At 49.5% G+C, this 15,689-nt stretch overlaps 6 protein-coding genes across 6 annotated transcripts; 4 read left to right on the forward strand and 2 right to left on the reverse strand.

Annotated features, from left to right (window-relative positions):
* Nucleotides 1-877: 877 nt before the first annotated feature.
* Nucleotides 878-4,229, reverse strand: AFUA_6G09780 (chitinase; the record flags this gene model as incomplete). The annotated part of the gene is made up of 8 exons (XM_745774.2): nt 878-2,531; nt 2,579-3,014; nt 3,072-3,176; nt 3,249-3,540; nt 3,596-3,711; nt 3,814-3,860; nt 3,910-3,958; nt 4,019-4,229. The coding sequence occupies 8 exons, from the start codon at nt 4,227-4,229 to the stop codon at nt 878-880; spliced, it is 2,910 nt and encodes a 969-aa protein (XP_750867.2).
* Nucleotides 4,230-6,950: 2,721 nt separating this feature from the next.
* Nucleotides 6,951-7,716, forward strand: AFUA_6G09785 (uncharacterized protein; the record flags this gene model as incomplete). Its single annotated transcript, XM_001481417.2, has 3 exons — nt 6,951-7,071; nt 7,138-7,452; nt 7,519-7,716. The coding sequence occupies 3 exons, from the start codon at nt 6,951-6,953 to the stop codon at nt 7,599-7,601; spliced, it is 519 nt and encodes a 172-aa protein (XP_001481467.2). The 3' UTR covers nt 7,602-7,716.
* Nucleotides 7,717-8,155: 439 nt separating this feature from the next.
* AFUA_6G09790 (uncharacterized protein) lies at nt 8,156-9,510 on the forward strand (the record flags this gene model as incomplete). The annotated part of the gene is made up of 5 exons (XM_077805048.1): nt 8,156-8,374; nt 8,518-8,741; nt 8,796-8,920; nt 8,977-9,132; nt 9,198-9,510. The coding sequence occupies 5 exons, from the start codon at nt 8,156-8,158 to the stop codon at nt 9,365-9,367; spliced, it is 894 nt and encodes a 297-aa protein (XP_077661181.1). The 3' UTR covers nt 9,368-9,510.
* A 256-nt stretch (nt 9,511-9,766) lies between these two features.
* On the forward strand, nt 9,767-11,510 carry AFUA_6G09800 (ankyrin repeat protein; the record flags this gene model as incomplete). Its single annotated transcript, XM_745776.1, has 2 exons — nt 9,767-10,848; nt 11,306-11,510. The coding sequence occupies 2 exons, from the start codon at nt 9,767-9,769 to the stop codon at nt 11,508-11,510; spliced, it is 1,287 nt and encodes a 428-aa protein (XP_750869.1).
* A 720-nt stretch (nt 11,511-12,230) lies between these two features.
* Nucleotides 12,231-13,567, reverse strand: AFUA_6G09810 (Mrp/NBP35 family ATP-binding protein; the record flags this gene model as incomplete). Its single annotated transcript, XM_745777.2, has 4 exons — nt 12,231-12,994; nt 13,051-13,170; nt 13,269-13,404; nt 13,457-13,567. The coding sequence occupies 4 exons, from the start codon at nt 13,565-13,567 to the stop codon at nt 12,327-12,329; spliced, it is 1,035 nt and encodes a 344-aa protein (XP_750870.1). The 3' UTR covers nt 12,231-12,326.
* A 118-nt stretch (nt 13,568-13,685) lies between these two features.
* bfr2 (AATF family protein) lies at nt 13,686-15,579 on the forward strand (the record flags this gene model as incomplete). Its single annotated transcript, XM_745778.2, has 3 exons — nt 13,686-13,823; nt 13,880-13,982; nt 14,043-15,579. Exons 1-3 carry the CDS (start codon nt 13,766-13,768, stop codon nt 15,577-15,579), a joined length of 1,698 nt encoding a protein of 565 aa, XP_750871.1. The 5' UTR covers nt 13,686-13,765.
* Between the last annotated feature and the right edge of the window lie 110 nt (nt 15,580-15,689).

The raw sequence follows: 15,689 nt of genomic DNA on the forward strand, positions 1-15,689 counted from the left end.
TGGGCAGCCTTTAGTTTTAACTTGACTTTTTGCTGTTTCCATGCAGTTATAGCCATCTGCATATAGGCTTCCTTAGATAGAGGCATATTTATATATAAAAGTAAAGAAAATGGCGCGTTGAAAATGGTCGAGTTGAATATTTTGGTGGTTGCGGGGAAAATTCGCACTTCGGTCGTATTCGCCGCTCGGCCGTGGATTACGTTATACTATTTTAGGGGCCAGGTTTGTCTCTTTTCTCCCTTCTCTCTAACACAATGCCAAATCCGGCCAGAGGAGCACGGCAATCTTCCTTGTCTGCTGTTGGCAAAATGTACGCGGAGGCTGAGCCCCTTGATGTCAGGGCTCGCCTTTCCGCAGAGAGCAAGCTCTGTGTGGAATGCCTGTATATCACTGGGACCGTGGCAGTCGACATATTATGATATATTACAATTGTAATTTTCACTCTATATAAGCGAGCGCGATCACATCTACACAGCCAACATGGTGTAATTGGCTGTACTATTGCCCACATGAGCCTGCAAAACTCCGTTGGTCGTCTTACAGCCACTAACATAGTTGACCGCCAACTGGCATCCGTTGGGGAAAAAAGCATGGCCGCAAATTTCGCATCCTCCATCGGTTTCTTGGAAGATATGATCATATGCCCTGTTCAAATTCATTTTGCGTTAGTGATATTGGCATGCTATACGCCGAATGTAGGACACTCACGCTGCCATCTGATCTCCAGTCATTTCACAGTCGTCTCCCTCGACAAAGACGCCGCAGCCAAATTCAGCATTTTTCCCATCCGTGTAGCATGTTCCAGTATCGGCATCAGAATCTTTGGTTCTGTTCCATTGTTAGATGCTCCATGTTGGGCTCAAATGACGACGCCTCCTTACCCGTATAAAGTGTCCTCAGTTAGGAAGCCCTTTGCCATATTACAGAAGCTGTGAAGGTTGGCAAACGATCCACATCTAATTGAGCCTTTACAATCGTAGCTGGTCTCTGTCGGACGCGATGAGGTGGTTGTTGTCGTTGTTGTAGGTTTGGTCGTTGTAGTTGTAGTGGTGCTGGTAGAATCAAAGGCCGACCAGAAGGAAGAATAGTCGGACTCGAGGTAGCTGGTCAGATCCGCATCGTCGGAGGTCGTTGCCCATTGGAAGTCGGTGATGGTGCCCTCAATTAGTCCATCTTCGTCCACGGTGCTAGTGGTGGTCGTAGCTTTAGCAGAACACGCAGTAATTGTATCACAGCGGGTCGTTATCGTGGTGGTGGAGTAGGTCGAGGCGGGCGTGACCAGTGTACTAGATATCCAATCGGTGCAGGAATCAGCCTTTTCTGCTTCACAGTCGTTGTCTTCCGATCTGCAATCTTGACCTGTGCAGATTCCATTGACACAATCGCGTCCGGAGCATGTCACGATGCGGCAGCAAGAACCAGTGCAGGTGAAATCGATCGACGAGCAGTCGAGCCCGATACAACCCCACGAGAGACACTGTAGACCAAAGCATCTTCCTGAACCACTGCTGTCACAATCGGGCCCGATGCAACCGTGGTCCTGACAGTCGCTACCCGAGCAATGACCGTCGGTACAATCATCCCCTGTGCAGCCCGTGGGAGTGCAGTCGTCGCCGATGCAGACCCGATTTTTACAATCATCTCCTTCACAGCCTTTTTCAATGCGCAGGCTGTTAACGTCACATTCTCCGTTAACACACCCAGGTCCTGAGCATTTTTCAACGGTAGGTGGCTCAGGATCCAGCGGGTCTATGAAACTCGAAGAGCTCTCCTTGCCGCAATCAACTAGACAACGTCCGTCACAGAAGCTGTAGTTTTTGTGACCGCAGTTGGCAGTGCAAGAGGGGCCAGGAGGATCACCTTCCAAGAAGGTCACTGTTGGGAACTTCATATCATCCGTAGTCCATGGCCACGGAGGAATGCTCACTGTGCGAGTGACCAGAGGGGTGTGATAAACGCCCGTCTCATTCATTGGATTAGGATTGTCCGTCACTATGGCTGGAGGTATTTCAATGCTCGGAACCAAGGGCGTCTTGGTGGATTTGATACCTCCGGTGATATTCCAGTTGTAGTAATTGATGGTGCCGGTAACAAGCTGCTTTAGGGGAATAGTTGTCTCCACAATATACCTCGTCACAGCGGTTGTGACACTTGTGACCGTTCCGCGTACGACAGTAGCTGTGGTGGAAGCTGCGACCTCCAATGAAGTTGGATACCCAGCGCCGAAATCAATGGTTGTCGGCGATCCGAGAACGGACTTCGGAAAGATGACGCTGACCGGGGCCACAGCAGTCACGGTGTTCTGACCTTCGTCGAAGATCTCCTGGCCGACATAGAAAAGGCCGGTTCCATCGCTGCCTCCGCCTGCATTGGCACCCTCCATGCTTGTATCGTCGTAGCTTAGATCGTTAGGATTGGCCAAAGAGCCAGGGCCTCCAAGATCAAGCGCCCAACTGAAAAGGCCGCCAAGGCATTTGCTATTCGCGAAATCGGCCTTCTGCTTGAGTGTTCTGCCATTGTCAAAAGAGACCCTATGTGCCATGTTAGCGGCGTTGTGAAATCGTCGTCTAAACCATACCATTGATCACCACTCCAGGTCATCCAATTGACGCCGGCAGCTTCATCATAGTGCACATTGACTGAGTAGTCATCTATAATGCGGCTAATCTCGTAGTCAGAGAGAATACCGCTCGTTCCTGTACATTCACCAGCCCTGGCACCTCCCGAACCGCTGGTGGTGCTAAATGCGCATCCGGGGGTGTTGCAGGAAGAGTCCTCCAATGTGAACGATCTGCCATAAAAGCCCAGCCCGAGCAGAACTTTGGCAGGGTCAATATTGTTACGCCACAGAAGATCAAGCCCAGCGGATATTTCTGTAATGTTTGTGTGTGGGTTGATTACAGAATCCGTCCATTCGCTGTTACCGTCCCAAGTGCCGTGGATATCGTATGCCATCATAGCGAAGTAATCCACATATTCTGCCATGCCGACAATATCAAAACCCTTCAGGTACCCTGTGTACTTTTGTAAGCAGACGAGATCAGAAGAATAGGGATCATACCGAAACGTACAGTACGACGATGGTAAAGTGCAAGTGAGTCCGAAGCGTGAACCCAAAGCATCACGGAGCTCCGAAAGAAAAGTGACGAGGTTTGCAGTGTCCCTTGCCGCGCCACCTAGGAAGAATAAGTCTCAAGTTGCAAAGCAGAGCGCATGATTCACAATGCTGAGTGTCTGGCTAGACTTACCGCGATCTTCTGCCGCGGGATACTCCCAATCGATGTCGATGCCGTCAAAACCATATTTGTTCATCATGGCAATGGCAGAGTCAATGAAGGCTCTCCGTGATCCCGGAAACCGTACCATATCGGAGAAAACCTTGCCTCCAAGGTCCCATCCTCCCACGGAGATGTATGTTTTCAGAGTGGACTTTTTCTGCTTCAGAGCGGTAAACTTCTCCCAATAGTCTGCGTCGTTATCGTGCGTAGTAGTTATTGTGAAGTCGGAAGGATCAATTCCGGCGAATGAGTAGTAAAGATGCTATGCATGCATGAGAACCTACGAGTCGAAGGAGAAAGTATGGCGAGCTTCGTACTGTCCAAGGCTTGACATTGATGTTCTCAGGGAGAACAACGTCACACGGGCGTTCAGGATTTCCAGCCCTCATAATACCCGATGTAGACTGCACTGCTCGACGTTCCAGAGCAAGAACTATCAAGGCACTTGTCAAAACAAATCCCAAATCCTTGAAGCCAATCTAGAAGGAGGATCATAAAAAAATACAAACTTACGGTTCATTGATCGGATCGCAACCACTCTGGCAGCCTGTGCCGCAGAACTCATCAGTCGTGCCACAGAATCTTGTCGATATTAGCCGCTGTAGATCACTGACGGTCCTTCCATACGCACCCATATTGAGAACAGCACACATTCAAAGGACACTTGGCACCAGGCTCCGCTGCATATTCTGGAAGTCCATGTAAGCCTTCGCCATGAAACTCAATGATTGTTCACATACCACCACATTCAGCTACTGCATCGCAGTTCGAGATGCAGACATCATCGCCGCAGAAATCAGGACCAAAACCACAGTAGCCAGCCTTGGAGCAGCAGCCGGTCTGGCATTCTTCGGTTTCGGAGCATGATCCTATTTCTGCAGTGGCAAAGGGGACAATCTCTCCTACTAGACAGCAGCGTAGGAACCACCTGGACTGGGATAGAAATTTCATGTCGACTGTGCCTCGAGGTCAACAACGGCCTACTCGCAGTACAAACAAGAGAAGTCGGGATCTATTCTCCTTGACTTCAGGCAGTACTTATAAGTTTAATTTATATCAGCACTTGGTTAGCATATCCCCGGCTAGTTGCATGGTATTTCATCCACTTTCTTCCTATTGAGTCCGTCCTCCCTTGGTTTCTGGCTCATTTCCCTCCCATTTCCCTCCCATTTCCCTCCCATTTACCTCCCATTTACCTCCCATTTATCTCCCATTTACCTCCCATTTACCTCCCGGGAACCAACTCAGAACGGATAGTAATCTCAATGATAGACAGCCGGCTTCGGAAAATTCTCAAAATACGTTGGATCTGTGCCGTTGCCAGTTATTCCTTTTGCGCTAGTTCAATGTTCCTTGTACCTGCGTCCTACATGTATAGAATCTGTGCCTCGGGTGGGGGAAACGGCACATGCAATATGGGACGGTACAGCAGATTGGCAGGGATCAACAATACTATGCAATTGAAAAGTACCCATATTGTCAGGATGAGGCGTCCGGCAATCCTTGCCAGAGAAATCCGGTATGGCCAACAACCACTGCACCTCGCTTTAGGAGACCAAGCCGGAGTACTCCGTACACAGCTCCGAAATTGGGGCCAATCTAGGCCACAAATAGGGTCATTCTTTTTGATAGTCTAAGACAGATTCATGTCGTTGCTACGCTCCAGCTTAGCGTAGTTCCGCCGAGTATTACCCATACTAGCACATTGGTACATATAAGCATGCCCATTGTCGTGGCCCGCTAATAGACGTCCGGCGTCATTATAGATTGTTGGTGCTGTTTACCAATGCAAGTGCAATACGCTAGGAGGGCATAGTGCTTACCTGCATATTAATGAGCTAGTGCAACTCGCGGCCAATGCATTTCACGGTGTCGCCTGTAATTTCCATATCACCAAGGGCAAACACTCCTGCACGGGTGACTGTCCCATGGGCTTAATGTCATTAAGACGACAGTTTTCAAGGTAGCGCTGGATGATAGAGTTCCTGATCTTTTTAATATGACAAAGTTTCAATTACATTGGCCTTAATGTATGAGTTGACAATCCACAAGCCTGGGCCACTTCGGGTGGCTGCGCACTACCTACTCCTTCGTGGTAAGCGCTCCCGAGGCAACCTTCCAGGTTCAGGTTTGGTCAGCCTCTTTCCTGTGGGCCTAGGTTCGAACCGTGTCCGATGGCACAGCATTCACCATATCAACACACCAAGAATGTACTTCGGACCGACTCGTCTCAACCACGTTGTCCCCAGCCTACAGGTCGGACAGGGGAACCACCGGATCAAATTTATGCATCTGGTTGAATTGCTTTCTAAGGTTGTCATGTACTTGATTTCATAGCTTAGAACGCCCTCATACACCCTGGAGGTCAGGAGCACAGGATGCTAATTCATACTACTACTACTACGACTACTACTACTACAACTGCGGGCTGGAGTACACAAGAAGACACACACCATGAAAGAGAAATCTATCAGCTGATAGCTTTCTTTGGGAATTGGGATGGCATGATATCAACCACTCGGATACAAGGTCTATGTTGGCCCAGGAGACATCACTTATTGCGCCAATAATTAGATATAATCTGTCAGCCACTTTTTCCGCGCAAGTGGGCATAGATATTACTATAAATTATCTCGAATAAGGGCCCTAGAAGAATGTATCAGGTCTTGGATGAAATTTACGCAGTACGCCAGCGGGTTTCGATTGATATGCGAGTACAGAGGGATTCTGTACGTTAGACGTGCAGTGTTTGAGATGCGGATTATCGACTAGAGTCCAATACGAAAATTACATTTAGAACTTATACTTGGGGCTGCATTTTCCACCCATGTAGGTTAGGTGGTGCCTTGTAGTTTCTCAAGGGGTTAATTTCGTTCAGGTACAATGAGAAGGAACCCAGTGCGCGTCTAAACCAGTAGACCTTTTAAGAATCTATGTTCCCGAATAACTTCAGACCTTCCATGAAGTGTTTCTCTTCTCAATTTTGCCATCTCCTTCGGTCTCGGAAGCGATGAGAGTGCCTCCTAATCTTCGCCCCATCTCTCGATGGGTAAGCAACATGCAGTGGCTTTTGCTTGCGGTCTTTATACCTTGTGTATTCTCCTTTCCATTTGAATTCCCTTCCGATCTTGAAACTTCATATGTTACTGGTGCAAATCAAACCCTCGTGGAACGCAACCACCTTTACAAGAGGGCTGCGGATTATTCATCCATCGTTACGTGGGGATATGAATGTAACGAGGACCGTATAAAATATCTCTCCGAGGAGCTTGACGAGACAAAGACCTTGGTTAGTATTGCCCGCAAGTCTTCCATTTTCCCAATGGGCTATTCACTATACAGAAGAAGGCGCAGCGGAAGCCATCTTCGGTCATAAAGTAGGCTAACAGCCCGTATTAGCTGCGAAATGCAAGAGCTAAGATTGGTACGCTGAAAGATTTATTTACCAATAAAGTGCAGCCAACGGACTGGGGGATGTACTATAAAGAGTACTATATCATCTTGGATGTTTGGCAGGCGTATTTTCGGGAAGATACTGTTGCATAAAGATATCGGAGGCCGGAATCGAAGAACCTTCCAGCAAGCGATCAGCACAATGAATACAGTGTCGTGTAAGTCAAAGCAATCATACCTGCAAGGAAGACTACGTTCCCTAATACCGACGACTCAGCCATGTACAGTACTATATTAAACGCACTGGGAGGCTCGGGGGGCTGGATTATGACCTTGAATTGCAACGACGAATACTACAAGAACATAGGGAAGAGTGTTGATGCTAACGGCAACGCTATTAGTGAGTCTTTTCCAACTGTGCCAAGTAAAAAAAAGGTGCGGGATCGAAGAATAACCGAGAATATAGTCAAGTACGAGGATACTCGCGAAGATGGCATCAAAGGCGAGACGGCGGAAATGCCTGCCGAATTTAGCATGTGTTATGAGAAAACAGAGCTCAACGGCTGGTCATTTTTTAACCAGCTCACGAATAAGCAAGAAATGGCCATCTCCCCTGCGGCACTTGATCGATATCGTACCAAGAATAAGCTCTCTGACATTGAGAATACCGAAGCAGCGCTGAAGGGCAAATCGCTTACGGGTCTAAAGCTTCGGGCGGCTGCCACAACCATCCTGCATGAAATGACCCATTTCTACAGCTTATTTGGGGCGGGAAAAACAGGTTAGATGCTTCGTCATCCAGAAAGAAGAAACCTAGATTGCTGACCATGACATATCCTCCCAACAGGAGACCTTACGTTCACCTTAACAATGAAAAATGGTCCCCAGACTATCCGTGCAATTAATGAAAATGCCAGAGGCCTGCGCTAGTAGTGGTGTACGGAGTATAGCGCACGGCTTGACAGGCATCCTTCGCCTATCCTGTTGGAAACTGTTAGTTCTCACCCGTAACCGAGACCTCTCATATTGATGCAATTATTGCATACCTAGTCATACATATACGATCTAGTCGATCACCGGATCCTCTGGACATGGTCTGCGGTGCTCGGATTATCGGCCCTGTCCACCCAAGCTTCGTTTAGAACTGTGTGGGAAACTATTCGTGCACTTGTGCGTAATGGTATGATGGCTTGAACAGCGAATCGATCTTTAGACCAAGACCATCGGGACTTGTAGTAATGTTTTCTTCCAATGGCGGCTTTAGTGTTGATGCTTCTGCTTCAAATTACTGAAATTACCCGAGTGTGAAGCTCATCTAATCCGATGAGATGCTGTTAGGCCAACTCCCGTAAGCACCTCTCTAAGAACGCCTTTTTAAACAGTAGACGTATAAAAACGGTCTCTTCGCCTCTCTAGATATCATGTAGCCGAGGCCCTGAAATCCAACGCTATTGTGGCCACTGTCACTAGTTCTTGATATCGTCATGCTCGTCTCTGTGATTCTAACCCCAGCGCTCCTGCTTGGAGTGGCCAACGCTGCTACACTAGCAAAACGTTGGAGTAACGGTGACGTTGCCACAGGTACCACAGACCCAAATGTGGCCAGTGGGTGCACGTACTGGGCCAATTCTATTGCTTCAAGTGACACCTGCGAATCTTTGAATGCCTATTTTGGCATTACGATTGCTCAGCTTGTTTCATGGGTGAGAGTCAACTTGTCTCCACTCAGCTAGTGATGTCATACTAATACCAGTCGTCAGAATCCCTCCTTGTCCTCAACATCTTGCACTCTGACGGTAGGATGGAGTTACTGTGTGGAGGCGCCTACTGTGAAGACGACGACTAGCACGACGACCACAACCAGCAAAACTACGACTACGACAACTGTTGTCACCACAACAACATCTACGAGTACTACTTCAGGGGGAGGGGGGGGGGGCCGTATCCCCCTCAAACCGGCCTTATTTCCACATGTAACGCGTTTTACGCTGTCCAGCCAGGTGACTACTGTGAAGGAATCGTGACAGCCTATGGCAACTTTACATTGAGTCAATTCTATCAATGGAATCCGTAAGTAAATCATTCTTGTTATTCTAGATGGACCACTTATAATTTGCATCTAAGTGCTGTCAAGACCGACTGCTCGGGACTCCAGGCTGGCTACTTTGTCTGCATCGGAGTGGCTGGCTCAACGACCACGACGACATCTAACCCGCACTCTCCTCAGCAGACTGGGATTGCTGCAAACTGTACGGTTGCCATTGACTAACTCAATTGTGTTTGTCTTTGCTTATCATATTCGCAGGTAACAAGTACTACTTTGTAGAGATTGGTGACGGTTGTGCTGCCATAGCTTCGACGTATGGTATCACCCTCGCCGACTTCTACAGTTGGAACCCAGCTGTTGGGACATCCTGTCAGAGCCTTCAGGCTGGATACTATGTCTGTGTTGGTGTTTCAGGTAGCTTTTCTCTTCTCTCACCTTCCCCCCAATCTGTTCATCACCAACCTGATTTGGTCTGGTAGGGTCAACCACAAGCACAACCACTACAAAGCCCACCACCACCACCAAAGCACCCATCACAACAACTACGGCCAGCGGTCCCTCTCCGACCCAGTTCGGGGCCTGGAATCCATATGTTGGGACCTCTTGTGCATCTCTCTGGTTGGGTTACTATGTTTGCGTCGGTGTTTGAAGACGACCACTTTATTGGATGGCATGTAACAAGTAGCCTTGAGGATTTTTGTTTAACGGGGTGAGAGGCGACCTGACCTGCCTTAGTGGGCTAATTCGAAATTAGTGAGATCCATAAAATTAATTACTGCATCCCCCTGCTTGATCAGTTTTAATGCATGACTGACAATGGGTGCCATGTGGGTTGCACTATGAGATACCTAGGTAGACTTAAAGCCACTGAAAATTACAGCCCCTCCGTTACAGCCGACGACAATGTCTAGTAAGAATTAGCTAGGGATTCTTCTGGTATTGTCTTTCCCCCAAGCCCAGGTCATTTGGCACTTTCCTTTGGCCCAACCTCCTTTTCGGTGAGATTCCCTAGCACTTCCCACCTGCTCTCATCAACTGCATTGCCTCCATGTCTCTTGTCCAGCTACCAGATGAAGTTCTGTGTAGTATAGGTGGATATTTGAGCTGTTATAGAGACGTTCGGGCTCTCGTCTTATCAACTCGTCGACTCAATAGGACATTCAAACCTATCCTCAATAAATCTAGCGTGAAGGATTGCCACGGATCTCTGTTAATCTGTGCAGCGCAAAGTGGAGATATCTGCCTCGTACAGGAGATTCTGCAACAGCTGTCTGTGATTACTAAAAAGCGAGAAGAAACGGCTTCTACAGAAGACAGCCCTATAAGAGACACCCAGGATAATACCGACGAGGAAGATGGAGCTCGAGACTGGGATGGAACGCTGCACTGGGATCTCCAACAGCACCCGCTCTATAAAGAATGGTATCGAGTCCGTGACATCCTTTTCGTCCAGCGTGCCTTTCTCGCTTCCATCTCTCCTGGGCGAAAGGAACTGGTCCAATGTTTTCTTGATAGCGGAGCGGTAGCAGGATTTGCCTTTCCTGCTAATGAAAAACATCCACTGCCTCTTTCTCTCGCGATCAGACACGGCCATGAGGAGATATTCGATATACTTGTCAAGCACAAGGCCCGTGCATGCGGCGAAGATGAGTGTCCCGTTGTTGCGGCCGTCAAATACCACCGTTTTCATGAACTTCGCGTCCTGGTGAGACTGGGAGATTGCGGGCACTGGGACGAAGCGCTTTCCCTTGCGTTAGATACTCGTCCCATATCCGATCATATGGTGGACAACGGGGTCGAAATCAAGAAGTATGGTCATGTGGCTCTATTCGGAGCTATTACTGAAGGGAAGAAAGACTGGGTTGAGTTCCTCATCTCTCAAGGTGCTGACCCCAACCTCTGCCTATCGACGGAAAGCGATATTGGTGGCGGAGAAAAGAAGTATAGCTCTATCTACCATGCGATACTTAATGGTCATTTGGATGTATGCAAATTTCTGATTGAGCATGGCGTACAGCCTGAGGAGGATGATCTCCAACTGGCGCGGGAGAAGGAATACGATGAAATTGTGGGCATTCTCTCGGGCTTTTCCTATGTAGATGTGCCTGAAAAGGAGGACCTCATTACAAGGTGGATAAACACCCATAGCTAAATAGGGAGAACGAAGCTCTTCTGTAGATTCCTACTTTTGAATGCGTTTCTGCCTGCGTTGACCTGTCCCCGAAAATACCAAGTCTGAAACCATTCCTGCCTGGCTGCCACTAAGCAAATGACAGGATGCCGATCCATCAGGCCTATGCGACCCGCTTATTCATTTACATCCTTGAGCCGACTAGCGGCGAGAGTGTTCAGAACTAGCGAAGTGAGGCAAGGCCCGGCTCTAAACTCCTGCTGCATAAAAGCCGCTAGATTTCCCTCGATTGTTGGGTTACGAGTCGTTCTCAGCGAAATTAATTACCCACCCTATTATCATAATGAGACTTCCATCAATCTGCCTATTGATTGTCTCCCTCTTAAGCAGCACCTTAGCTGTGTCCCCCCGGCGTGTCCGAGGACCAGATTTCTTCCGGCCAGGTCGAATCTCCAGTCCCCTCGAGGACTTCCAAACTGATGGAGCGGCCGTGCCATTCGTAGGGTGTGATGCAGTGGAGTTTACAGGTTGTGTTGCGCAGGCTTCTGGGGTGGAGTTTGGCGTCGTGAATGCCACTGTCTATGACTTGGTCCGAGACGACACACTGCTGGCGACTGCTCGGGTGATGGGTGATGGGGAGATTGTGGTCACTCATACATGAGCTGACGTCGTTTGTCGAGCAGGACTGAGGAGGTAGAGGCGTATTCATCTATCCCACGGATCTTGTGATACGGGACGCCTTTTGGGCAGTGGAATATGCCGCCTACATTGTAAACCGCCTTGTACGCCCCGGAGAGGAAGAATCAAGTCACCTGCAACGAAAAAGCCACTCGGCTGAAGAGGGTCTAAAGCCTCGGGGTCCGAAGCCTTGGGGCTGACATCCCAAAACCAAGTTATAATCCTAATTGAGTGTTCTTTCCTTGTACTGCTGCGTTACCTTTAGCGTTACTGTATGTAGTACTAATCCCAGCATGTAGTGATTTCCACAGATTGAGACCATTCATTTCCTGGAATAAAAGCTACAGATACTGTAACAGGTCGAATAGTAGCTTCAGCTGCGTTGTTTATCATACGAGCATACTGTTCTCTTAGGACTAGGTCCATGTTCACCCCGTTGGTCTTTCATTTCACTGGTAGTGACTAAACAATAGGCCGCTCTCTTTAGAGGGCAGATAAACAATACGAAGGTGTAAAAAGTGGTCAAGGGACAATCTATGTTGACTGCTACTTTAATGAGAGCGACGAGAAACAAATCAGATTTGGCAGGGCGAGAGACCCTGGAAGCCTATAGAATGTTCATTTGCATATGTCTTTGCCTGATATATCACATTCAATCAAATACGTGGTCCCAGATAACAAAGTATAGGCCTTTGACGTCTACCTTAGCTACGGGCACTATAAAGAAACAGGTCATTGGTATATCCCATATGAAGAAGTCACGGCTATATATACTATACAGACAACATGGTAGTTATTATTACCTCCACTCCAGACCAATTTTTTGCGCAACCTTTTGAGCAACATCCAGAAAAGCCTTGCGCCTTACGCTGCGGTCATCACTTTCCTCTGAAACAACCGTAGGCACTCCGCGGTCAGCGTCCTCGCAGACTTTGGCATCGAGAGGGATATCCCCGAGGAATTCCACGCCTAGGCGCTTACACTCGGCAACTACGCCCGAGTCCGAGTCCGCCGAGCCATGGCCATGACTTTCACCATGGGAAAAGATCTTCGTTTGATGACCGCACTGCGGGCAGGCAAAGTAGGCCATGTTGCGAACCATCCCAAGGACGGGGATGTTCATTTTCTCGAACATACCAAAGCCGCGGACGGCGTCGCGTAGAGCGATGTCCTGTGGCGTGGTTACAATCACGGCGCCGTCTACAATGAGCTCCTGTCCAATTGTTAATTGGACGTCGCCCGTCCCCGGGGGTAGGTCCAGGACCAGCACATCCAGAGGGCCCCAGGAGACGGAATGGAGAAGTTGGTGCATGGCCTTGGTGACCATCAGACCACGCCATGAGATAGGAGTGGTGTCCATGGGAATGTTGCCTGTAGGTTGGGATGGGTCCGGTTTTGGCTGTGGGAGGAGGTAGCCCATTGACATGGATTTCAAGCCATAGTTAGTCAGAGGGACGAGGCAGTTGTCTAGCACATCCATTAGCTCCTGTGCCCAACAGCATGTGTCTCAAATAGAGTCTTACTTTCATCAAGGCGGGGTTCACCTGACAAGTTGAGAAGAGTTGGGATAGAGGGACCAAAGATATCGGTATCCAAGATACCTGTACGAATCCCACGGCGAGCTAAAGACAAAGCAAGATTCACTGGGGCGCAGAACAGTCAGAGATTTGGTGGGAAGTATCACGCATATGAACTGCTCATATGAGATATTCGGATGGCATCCAAGACAAAAGTTTCATACCTGCAATGGTAGATTTGCCCACACCACCCTTGGCTGACGATACCGCAATCACTTTTTTGACATCACGGATCTTGCGCTTTTCTGGTAACCCCCGGCGGCGCGGGAATGACGGTGGTGTGCCGGATCGCGGAAGACCCTGCAAGCATTAATATCCACAATCAGCAAAGGTCGGCAAAGGGACTATGTACCAAAGGATTTTCATGTTGAAGAGCTCGAAGAGTCGAAAATAGTCTCTTTCGTATCATATTGGTGTGGATGACAGATACAACAATGTAGAGCGGAGAAACAATCGACATCATTTACTGCCAGAGGAAAGTACACCGCCTGGAACAACACACCCAATCAGACCAGCTCAATCCCCAAATTGGAGAGTTTATCCGATATCGCATTCCGCCTTCCAGAAAAATATCACAGGCAGAAAAAAATAAAAAAAAAATGAGTTGGACCAAAACTTAACAGCAACCACCTCCATATCAGCAACTTGTCGACGGCGCAAAATGGCGCCAAAAACACTTGCAGAACGGCTCGCGGAGCTGGAAGATCCTACACCTAAAGGTCTGTTTGGGATATATTGGTTGTCTTGTTCAAATGAAGGTTAACACCGGGATCAGATTTCGACCCCGAAGACTTAGAGCGCGCCGGGCCAGACAGTGACGATGAAGGTAATGAAGCTGCTGATCCCAATGCTGGACGAGAGCATTATCAGGCTGTAGGGTGAGTACAAACTTTTTGACGGTTTGTGATCATCAGGATCAGATTGTTAACCTCAAACAGAAAGGCGAGGCTTCGCAGGCAGGACCCAATCAATCTCGGAAAACAATATGCCGGCTCGAAAATCAGCCGAGAGGCGCTTGAAGCCGAGAGTGATGACGACCCGTTTAGACCACGCTCAAGCGACGAGGAGGAGGATAGTGAAGACGAGGAAGAAGAGGATTCTGAGCTAGGAAGCGACGAGGACGAAGATGCATCTGAAGAGAGCGAAGAAGAGCGACCACAGAGATCCAGGACCTCCGCGAAGGATAGCAAGCGGCAGAGGAAGGAGTCGCAGGTTTCTTCGGACGAGAAGGACGGCGAGGGCATGGATACCGACGGGTCTGAAGAGACTGAAGGAAGCGAGGACGATTCGGAAGATGGATTCGACGAGGATGACATGAGCGGAGAATTTTCCTCCGACGACGATCAAGAGGGTGACGAGGACGGGGATGACGACGAGGACGAGGACGAGGAAACTGACAACCGGAAAGTGCGATTTCAGGAAACCTCCAAATCCGATGACCGCGAGGAATTGCGCCGACTCATGTCTTCCGACCAAAAAACAATTGCAGCCACCATTTCCCAGGCCGCCAAAGCAGACGCTGCCAAGGGCAGAGCCGTCAAACAGCAGCGTGCAACTTTCGACGCCTTGCTCAACGCACGGATCAAACTCCAAAAAGGCCTTACAGCGATCAACCGGCTCTCCGTCACAACAAAGGGAAGCGACGAAACGCCCAGCATCGACGGCGAAGCCATTAAGTCCGCCGAATCCGCGGCGCTCGCGCTTTGGTCCACCCTCGAAGACCTGCGCCTCGCTCTGGCAGACGCACAAACGCAGGACGAGTCCAAGAAACGCAAGCGACCTTCCGCCGTGTCCGTCGCGACATCCACCGATTCCCTCTGGAAGCGCATGACCGACCTCGAGTCCGACGCGGTCCCCCATCGCCGCACTGTGCTCGACAAGTGGTCCCTCAAGGTCCGTGGGTCCACCGCCGCACTCCCCAACGCCCGAGGAAAACTCCTCGGCGCTAGCGCCAGTAGTCAACAAACCATCAGCGCCGTCATCGACGCGCAGGTCGCTTCGGAGACGGGCGACCGCGCCGCCAAACGCCGGAGACATTCCTCCGACGAGGGTCCCGAACCCGTCTACGACGACACCGTCTTCTACCAGTCCCTGCTCCGGGACCTCGTCGAGCAGCGCATGTCGTCCTCCGACGCCATCACGAACGGCATCGACACCCTCCACCTCCAGCTGCCGTCCCGGCAAGGCATCCATCCTATTACCGGCATGCGCAAGGACAAGGTCAAACGGGACGTGGACACCCGCGCCTCCAAAGGCCGAAAGATGCGGTTCGATGTCCACGAGAAGCTGCAGAACTTTATGGCGCCTGAAGACCGCGGCACGTGGACCATTACCGCTCGCGAGGAGTTCTTCGCTTCCCTGCTTGGAAAGACAGCAAGTGGGTTATTGCGCGAAGGGGACGATGAGGATGCCAGTGCTGCGGAGGAAAGCGATGAGGATCGTGAAGAGGTTGGGTTGCGGCTGTTCCGCAGCTAGCCGGCTGCCGGTCAGTGGATATACCTAGGGCAATCAAAAGTTGCATATAGCGGTTACACATTCTTTATACATCCAGCGGCGTTGTGTCCATTGTTTTTCATTCACTAGAG

The sequence above is a fragment of the Aspergillus fumigatus genome, chromosome 6, assembly GCF_000002655.1.
Source record: "Aspergillus fumigatus Af293 chromosome 6, whole genome shotgun sequence".
NCBI classification, from domain to species: domain Eukaryota; kingdom Fungi; phylum Ascomycota; class Eurotiomycetes; order Eurotiales; family Aspergillaceae; genus Aspergillus; species Aspergillus fumigatus.